This window comes from Passer montanus, unplaced genomic scaffold (assembly GCF_014805655.1).
Source record: "Passer montanus isolate IOZ18808 unplaced genomic scaffold, ASM1480565v1 scaffold1, whole genome shotgun sequence".
In the NCBI taxonomy this organism is placed as follows: Eukaryota; Metazoa; Chordata; class Aves; order Passeriformes; family Passeridae; genus Passer; species Passer montanus.
In genome coordinates, this window is record NW_024356504.1 from 1,980,358 (window position 1) to 1,989,810 (window position 9,453).

The 9,453-nt window shown below is 40.8% G+C and overlaps 1 protein-coding gene across 1 annotated transcript; it reads left to right on the forward strand.

The window, feature by feature from the left end:
- Positions 1–632: 632 nt before the first annotated feature.
- CASP10 (caspase 10) lies at positions 633–9,107 on the forward strand. Its single transcript, XM_039702882.1, has 8 exons — positions 633–843; positions 2,060–2,410; positions 2,554–2,653; positions 3,204–3,339; positions 4,179–4,267; positions 5,709–5,814; positions 6,538–7,042; positions 7,544–9,107. The coding sequence occupies exons 2-8, from the start codon at positions 2,097–2,099 to the stop codon at positions 7,722–7,724; spliced, it is 1,431 nt and encodes a 476-aa protein (XP_039558816.1). The 5' UTR covers positions 633–843; positions 2,060–2,096; the 3' UTR covers positions 7,725–9,107.
- Positions 9,108–9,453: the final 346 nt, after the last annotated feature.

Sequence of the window (9,453 nt, forward strand, 5' to 3'; positions counted from 1 at the left end):
GTTTATCTTGTAGACCTCTATAACTTGTTAAATTAGGCTGTGATAGTTTACAGCTCTATAAAAATGAGCTGACATAATAAAGGACAGCAAACCTTATAGTTTCAGCAGGTAACTCAGCTGCTCTTGGTATGTTGGACAACAACTTTTGGCATGAGCAAGGAGATACTTCCTGTCCTGTCTCCACTGGCCCAAGGTTGTGGGGGATGCAGGTGACCCCGGAGATGCTGAAGGCCCCGAGGAGCCTGCACTGAGCAGAGTCTGCCCACCTTCCTCCTCCTCCCTTTACTGCGGCTGACACACAGGCCCACATCCAACTGCTACTGCAGCCCTCTCCCACAAGCACTGCTCTTCAAGCTTCCTTCCAGTGGGCAAACAAAAATTAGAATCATGTGCCTAAAATGTTTGAGGCCTTTTTGCGACGTAGCTTGCTTTAAAATGGCTTGGCAGCAAAAGCGAGGCGAATTACAGGTCACGACTTACACTTCGTACCCGAGGCGGTGCCTGAAGCTTTTCCCGGTCCCTGGCCGCGTTCCCGGAGCTCACGGGCCCGCGGGCGGGCGGGCTCCGGCCGGGGCTCGCCCGGCGCGGCGCGGCGGGGCGGTGCCACCGCTCGCGGTGAAAGCCCCGGGCCCCGCTCCCCCAACGTGCTCCTGCTCCTTCCCGCGCACCCACCTGATCTCGCATCCCGCCCTGCTGCTGACGCTGCCTCGGGCGGGAACTGGACGCGCCTGCCCGCCCGCGGCAACCTGCAAAAGGGACCGGGAAAGGGACCGCGAAGGGCACCGCGAGCCGCCGCCTCGGGGAGCTGCCGGAGAGGGAGCGGGACAGGAGTTCGTGTAAGAGGTACCAAAACGTGGGGCTGAAATGGAGAGGGAATGAAGGAAGGCTCCATCTCCCAATCCTAGCAAACTCCCGCTCGCTTTTTGTGTGCTGGCTCCCGGCTGCCCGCGGCCTCCGGGATATTCCTCCCCACGTGGCCTGCGGGCTGAGCTCTCGGCATTTGCGGGCGCTCCGGCTTTGCATTTTATTTAAACCCTCGAGGCAGTGATCCAGTCAGTTTAAAAACTTTAAAGAAAAGGTACATTTGCAATCCTTATCCTGCTTATTTCATACGATTTTCCTTCTATGAGGCGATATCTGAAAGCATACATCAGATGTGGATTGGTTACTTTTCTGTATCGATGCCCCCGATGAGGCTGTGGCTGTGCTGGCCAAGCCTGGGCAGTGAGCAGATCCTGCACTATTGCGCTCCCTCAATGTAGAAAACTTTGCTTCCAACTGCTCTAAGCAAAAGATTGAAGAGCTGCCAGCTAGTGGCGCTGAAGCACCTTCTTACCTATTGAACCTTCCACGGGCAGAATAGAACTGCCCAGGCTACATGGAAGAAGTTGGTGTAGTGGAAGGTTGATTAGTCTCTATAAACCTGAGTAAGATTAGTCTCTATAAACCTGAGTTGCTCGTGCAGAGCCTATTTAGACTAAGCATTGAGTGCTATTACATTTTAACTGCCAGTTCCTTTTAAGGGAAGCTTATAAGGGTTTTTCTATGCCAAATGTCACATACAACCTGGAAGCAAATTACAGCTGGGAGTGGCTGTGGATTCTTCAGCTTGGTGTCAGCCTTCTAACAGAGGAACACCTTACAGCCAGAGAACAAGAAGCTCTTGGACTGCAGATCAAGAAATATGCATGAACCACCGTACTGTCTCCATTAATAGCTGTAATAAGTTACTGCAGGGACTCTTCCCCATTACAACAGAAAGAAGCAAAGATATGAATGTGGAAGATGTTCAAAAGAAAATTCAGACCTTGAGGTCATCTAACACAGTTTTTTGCTCAAAGCAGGGCTAACTTCAATTACAGACTGGGTTGCTCGGAACTTCTGCCAAATCTGGTCTTTTCGTGCTCTGTGTTTAGATAAGTAAATTTCAAATATATTTAAAACATTTATTTATTAAAAGGTAATTCAGGGCTTCCAAACAACCATTGGGTAAAATTTTAGTAGAAGGATTGCTCTATTGAAGATTCAAGTGTTACTAGTGTTTGCTTTCTGCTTTCAGACAGAGAGAAGCTGTTTCAGCTGTTGGTTCCAGCAACATGGAGAATGATATGAGCTTGAAGTTCCATCAGCAGCTTTTCCTTATTAGTGAAAATCTGGTGACTGAAGATGTAGCAGCTTTAAAATTTCTCTGTACTGACTTGCTCCCTCTCAGTAGACTAGAAGGTGTGAAGTCAGCAGCAGACATCTTCAAGCTCCTCATGGCTCAAGAATATCTGAATGCAGAAGACACTTTCCTGCTAGCTGAACTCTTATACAGAATTAGATGTCACTCCTTGCTCGAGAAACTTGGTTACACTAAGGAGAAAGTACAAGAACGTCTGAGTGTGAAGGGAAGAATATCTCCATACAGGTAAGCTTGCAGTGGAATTCTCTTCCCTTCATTACTGCTACCTATGCCATACTGTTTTCCTTTCCATTTTTAAATTCTTAGATTGCCTTTGGTTTTTATCCCATCTTCTGTTCCACTTTTATCTCACTGCATCTCTGTTACAGGCAGATGCTATATGAATTGTCAGAGAACATCACCAGTGGGATGTTGCAGGAAATCATATTCCTCCTGCAAAGCTGTCTTCCAAAGCGATGGACAATTCTTGTACGTGAGGAGTGAGCCAAATGTGTACATGGGAAGGGAAGAAGGAAGGCGGGAAATAGAAGGACAATTGTGAGAAATGTTTGGCAGAATAGAGCATAATATGCAAATAGGCTGGTTGTATTCATAGGGATAGCAAGAAGGAAGATGCTGACAGGCAAGAGTAGAATTTCGTCCCTCACGCCAAGGTCAGTCACTGACAGTTCACTGTCTAGCATCAGAGTATAAAAAGGTGACAAATCAAATCTTGAGCCATATGCAAGGGAGATTCATGTCATTAGCACTTTTTCACAGCAATGAAGCCTTCTTGAAGCCACGAGTCATTAATATGGTTTGTGTGAATCTGTTTAAACAAGACCATACCAAATAAAAACACAACCAGTGGCTCTCCATGAAGCAACATTTCTGCTTTAATGGTGATGTAAAATTGACTGGTCCTTGTTGGTAAGGAGCAAAACAGATAATAATGTGATTGTTTGAGACAGGGCTGAGAGGCACGTTTTGATTTCTAAGGAACAGTAATTATATTTTACTTTCTCCTTTTGGCTGTCAGTCTGCTTTGGATTTGCTGACTTCATTGGAAAAGCAGGGCCTTTTAACTAAAGACAATGTAAAAATACTGGAGGATGTCTGTATGACCGTTTCACCTGATCTCCTGGAGACAATAGACTGCTACAAAAAGGGAAGAGGTGAGAAATTCATAGTCTAGGAGTAGGTTTGCCAAAATGCAGGAAGCAGTAGATGGGTCTGGGCAACTGAACTTAAAGTCATATGTTTGTGTGGCTGAAATGGGAGCTAGAGTGGCATAAATCTGGTGTAACAGTTCCTAGCCTGCATTACTTCCTGGCTGAATCCCTGAAATACAGGGATGTGCTGGAATATCTGAGGCCACACAGAGCAGCCCAGCACATACAGAACAAGCTGGGATCTGAAAATCTGCTTATAGTTATGTCTCACTTCTACATTTCCCCAGTAATATTGGGATGATGACAAGTCTCCTATAAAAGGCACTTTGTGATCTGCGAGTGTGCACTACATAAAGGCAGTTGCCTGCTAACAGGCTGGCAAGACTAACTGTGTGCATGTGTGTCTGATACATGGGCTATGAGCATACAGATGATTTCTGGATTTATATTTTAAATAAACAGATTTACTACAGATTCAGGTGAAAAAAAAAGTCAACTTCAGTAGTAAGAGTGCAGATTCTTCTTAAATTCAGGTAATTTCTAAGCTGATATCCAGATTAATAATTAATTTGAATGTCTTGGGGAGATTCTACCTCTGTACCATGGGTATCTTTATTTTGCAATATTGATACAAATAGAAGCCTTTCCTTTGTCACAAAAATAAATATAATAAAAATAACCAAAAAAGAATGAACCATGCTGTCTTGTATGGCGGAATTTTTCCTTTCAGTGAAACAGTATTTCACATACAAAAAGTGACGTATTGTAGCTAAACTCCTTTTTGCTGTATCCACAAATATTGGACTTATCTTCATAAATATCTGTGCTGGGGTTTTTTCTAGATAACAAGGCAGCTAATTTTACACAAGGCTTCTCTGAACTAAACCTGGAGCAGCGTGGAGAATTCCGCAATGTAGAAAATGAATCCAAGGTTTGAGACGATCTCTTAAATCCTTTTTGAATACCTAGGGGTGGGAGGTTTTCATCCTCTCTTGAATGACATTTTATCATGCAAGGACTTCTGAGATATCTGTGTGTCTCATCAAGTTCCTTGACGTGACTGATAAACTGGAATGTTTCAAAGGATATTTTAACCTCGGAGGTCAGAAATTTAGCAATATCGAAAGGTGTTTTGTGGGCAAAATGGGCATAATACCTCTGAAGTTATTCACACATCAGTGCGTGTGCTTATCTTCCTGATAATGGCAAAACGTTTTGCATTTGTCCAAGTTGTGCATTTTGGATATGGGACTAGAATGTGCAAGACACAGAGACAAATGGAGCTTCACAGGTCTCACTTTTTGTATCTGGTTTAGAAAACGCCTCAGGACACCTTGAAATTAGAAGTCATAAGGGGCAACATGCAAAGCCCTTGTTAGAAGGATTAAAAGGAGGCAAGTGTTTTTAGTAAGCTATTGCAGAGATCTTGGTACAGGAGAAAAGATCTCTTTTGTGAGATCCCTTCTTAGAGGCCTTATGTGCACTCTTTAACCACAGCATTGAATTCTCCTTCTGGCCTTTTCTCCATCTTTGTGATGACCATAGATATTGAAGGAGCAAGTTGCTCCATTTGTTATAGTTATTTAATTTTTTGAAGTTCTGTGCTGTAACATCTTTTCATCACCTGATGTTCATACTGCTGCAGAGCTGTTGAAAGAACTTGGAGTGCTGCCTTCATTTTGTCCTACTAAAATGCACAAAAGGAGGTGTGTGAGGAGGAAGGGACTCCAGTGGATGGAGTTTTTTATCTCAACCCAGGGTTGGACTTAAATACATGGCACTTGAAATTTTGGTTCTTTTCAGCTTTAAAAATGTTTTTGTTTTTGTTTTCAAAAGTGGGAAGTAATTTTAAATCTTAACAAAAAACTTGTAGTGTGATAGGTTTGTGCACTTCTGAGATTTCTGTTCTGCTTGCATCCTTTTACAGTGGATCAGTATGAATCACCTACTCCAGGTATTTATTACTGTTCTCAAAAAAAGCCAACTCAGATGTTTAACTTCCTCTAGCTTCAATGTGATCCCTCTGCCATGAAGCTAAAATCCTGTTTTGACATTGGAAGCAGTTGGGGTCTTCTGTCCCCATCACCAACTCAGATTGCAGAGTTTGGCTACTGAATCCTGCCTTTTGCATACAGATGAGAACCCAGATGCTAAATCCTTCTGCAGTTTGATAGGATGGGGGCAGTGTGCTTGGAGTTTCTCTGATGGTTTTTCACACAGGGAGGCACCATTGAGTTTCAGATGTTCAAAAATAGCCCACAGTCTTAGGTGCCTCTAACTCCTGGATACCAATTTTGAGACATGTTAAGGAAATATGAGTAAGTTAAATAAATTCATTGAAACTGTAAGCTTTTTTCTTCTCCTTTTTACAGACTGTGAAAAGCTACAAAATGGATGGACCACACAGAGGATTTTGTCTCATTATTAATAATGTTAACTTCAATAGTTCTCTGAGGAAGGGTTCTTGCAAAGATGCTGGTAAGTTACTGAAATGAGATTTTTGGAGGATCTCTGTTTCCCCAGGTGAGTTGATTATGTAGTGGTGCCCTATATTTTATTGTCTATGGTTAGTTAATATTATAAAACAGTGAAATGTTTGATATGTGTTAAATTATGTCATTTTTGTATTGTGGGGGAGGAGAGGATAAAGGACAAGTAACCACAGGGTTTTTCTGTTGGATTATTCTTGAATAATTTTAAGAATCACTTTTTACTTATCCTTTATCTACAGCTATAGTAAAGAACTAAAATGAAACTAAATTAAACCGTCATTCTACCTAATACAATGCAAAAATCCGTAATCAAGTAACTTTGTGCATACTTCTTACTTTGTTCTGTTTCCTCTGTTCATCTCTTATGAATGGAACTCTCAATAGTCAAAACCGCAACTGGAAAATAATGATGTGAGGAAGGTTTTGAAAGATCTTTTCTGAAACCAGGGAAGGGCAGATTCTTTGTGTTTTCAAGTGTCATTTGCATGCTCACTTACAATGACAATGTAAGCTTGTCTAGAGAAATCCAGGAACTCTGTGTTTGAGCTAATGCCATCTTTTTTTATTCCAGTTAACCTCTAGTTAGTACTAGTATGAGGATGAATCAGGGTGTAAGGTCTTTCCCCCTCCCAGATCAGCTTGCATGGTGACTTCATAAAATGTTTTTGTCTTGCCTCAAATTTTCCTTTTATCTTTCATTTATTTACAGAGCAGCTGGAGAGAGTGTTCACATGGCTTGGTCTGGATGTGAGGACTTACACAAATCTGACGTCTGGGGAGATTAAAAATCTCATGAAAACTTGGCAGCACGTGCAAGATCACAAAGACAGGAACTGTTTTATATGTTGTATTCTATCTCATGGAAAGTCAGGAGCAATCTGTGGGACAGATGGCGAATTTGTGTCAATCCGCCTGCTTACATCCCACTTCACTGCCAAACAATGCCCCCAGCTGGCTGCAAAACCCAAACTCTTCTTTATCCAAGCATGCCAGGGTGACAAGATACAGCGTCCTGTCTATGTTGATACTGATGGACCAACTCCTGACTTGTCTTCTGTGCAGGAGAGAGTTTCTCTTTCTGAAAGCATTCCTGAAGAGGCTGACTTCCTCCTAGGCATGGCCACAGTCGATGGATGTGTCTCTTTCCGGCACATTGAAGAGGGTACTTGGTATATTCAGGCCCTCTGCAGCAAGCTACAATTGTTGGTACCAAGGTAAATACTTGGCTCTGATTAAATTTTTCTTCTTCAAAGGTAGTTTATCTAGGAACACTCACCTATGTTCTAAGATGGATGGAATTAGTTAAAGTGATGATTTCACACTGATAAATTTACATTAACTCTCTGCTAGTACCATACATGTAATCTGTAGAATGTGTAGTTTATTGTGAAAAAACACTCAAAACCTCACATCTATAATCTTTAAGATAGCCCAGTTGATTGAGTGATATGTTAAAATATTTTATTCCACTATATTTCTTTATTGGTTGAATTAAGCAGGACAGAGCAAGAAAAGGTCTTTTGGTTTTAATATGACTCACATAAGGACAAAAGAGAAATTTGGAGAAAAGTATGTGTTTTCTTTTTTGTGTTTTAAATGTTTATACTCTTATCTTCTAGCTTATCAGGGAGATGTTAAGTGGATTGCCATCTGCTTGCTCACTTCTGCTCACTAATAACTTTTTTTTTATTTTTTTTTTCTTTTTCGGGCTGTAGGGGTGAAGATATTTTGTCAATTCTTACACAAGTTAATGAAGATGTGGCCAGACGTGTTAACCCTTCAGGGACAAAGAAGCAAATGCCTCAACCAGCATATACCTTAAGAAGAAAATTTATATTCCCAATACCTACGGCCCCTCCTCCTTCAGAGCAACATCAATGCTGTCAATACACATAATTTTATAATCTCATTTAAATGGAGTTCATCACACTACCTGTTTTAAGACAGTTAGCTTCGATGCAAGGCCTTATAAATTTTTTGTCAAACAAACTGTGAAACTGAAGGAGACACAATCAATTAAATTAAAACAATCAATGTGCCAGCTATTTACATTGTCTATATATTCAGAGTTATCAGTGTTGGAAAAACCACACTGTTTAACCTGTGTTTAACATTTTTGTACCTGCACAGGCTGCAGATACAATAGGTTTTTCCTTGCAGTATAGGGATAGCATGTAAGCTTTCATATTTAAAACAGGATTGTTAATGGCCTGGTTTAGACTCATCATGTGTTATTTTGCAGGCTAACAATTTAAAATCCTGTTTCTAAATCCACCAGCTATGTTCATAGAGAGAAGAAAGTGGGAATGAAGAGACAAAACCTTAAGTAGTATGTGGAAAAGGATTTCTTCAATCTCTAATGAAAATTACATTTAATTTAAGAACCAGTTTCCAATTGAAATCAGCAATTTGTTCCACAGTACCCTCAAATGGCTAGCATAAGCTTCAAATCCAATGAAGTTTTTCAAAACTGAATAAAGCAAAAATGCTGCTTATTATTCCCTCTGTAAAACCTTGTTATTTCCCCATCACTTCTGAGAAGATTTATGGTAGAAGATTTGCATGCTGTGAAATACAGCAGTCAGATTAACTTTGTTAAGCATTACATTTTAAAATTATCATTTGTTGGTTTAGGACCTAAAATGCAGTTAGTTTGTGAAGGCTCCTATGGACTAAGCTGCTGACAGATTTTTGTGAGTTGACTGAAGTAATGACATCTTGTTTTGTTATAAACGCTCTACTACATATGCCTGTGTTTTTCCTGTTTGTTACTATGTTAAATTCCTACTTTTTAAGAGCTTGATGAGATAAACATTTTGTATTGGGGTAAGGGTTTGTCCTTCTGACTGATTCCTGTACTTTGTTTGGCTTCATGAATCAGTGAGGTTTTAACTGCTTTAGGGTTTAAGCTGAAGTGAAATTTCCTCAAAATACTCATTGTTATATAAGTTTTCAATACCTTAAAGTGAAGATAGGAAAGAATACTGTCTAGTGCTATTGGGTACAACTTCTTGCTTGCACTATTTTTAGGAGGGGAGTTTTGCATCACACAGAGCATTGAAATGCAGCCAGTTTTCCAAAATATGATGGTCCCTTTATGATAATTAAGAAATCACATTTATGCCACAGATAAGAAAAATATTTTGTTCTTTAGTGGAATATATAACATTGCGATGGAATTGTGAGATTTCTGGCTTGCAGTTACTGTCCAGACTTGATGCACTCATTTTGTATGTTTAGGAACCAAATAAATTTTTATCAGTCTGGAGTAACCATTGACTTTGTTTTGTTGGATCTTATTTTCAGTTTTAGTTTGGTAGACAGGGAATGCCATCATGTTCTCTTGCTTTTTCTGTAGACTTCTGCCTGGGTGATCACTGGGTAATCCCCAGTGAAATCACAGGTAAAGGCAGCCAGAAGAGTGAGCTTACTGAGCCTTGCGTTCTGTGGGGGGAGGGATCCACCCTTGTGAAGTGTGAAAGCCTGGTAAAGTCTCCCTTGTTCGTGAGAAGTTTGTGTAAACAAAGTTTACACTACCCCAATTTGGACTATTTAGTGTGAGTATTTCACTTGTGTGTATCGAGGGCTGTGTTTATGTGGCTGCACTGTGCAATACCTGGGTGCA

What these genes read in the sequence shown, in the direction of transcription:
- CASP10 (XM_039702882.1), top strand. Translation starts at nt 2,097, where the DNA reads ATGGAGAATGATATGAGCTTGAAGTTCCATCAGCAGCTTTTCCTTATT. An exon ending in GGGTTCTTGCAAAGATGCTG is followed by an intron (nt 5,815 to 6,537) that starts GTAAGTTACTGA and finishes ATTTATTTACAG; the next exon opens with AGCAGCTGGAGAGAGTGTTC. An exon ending in CTACAATTGTTGGTACCAAG is followed by an intron (nt 7,043 to 7,543) that starts GTAAATACTTGG and finishes TTCGGGCTGTAG; the next exon opens with GGGTGAAGATATTTTGTCAA.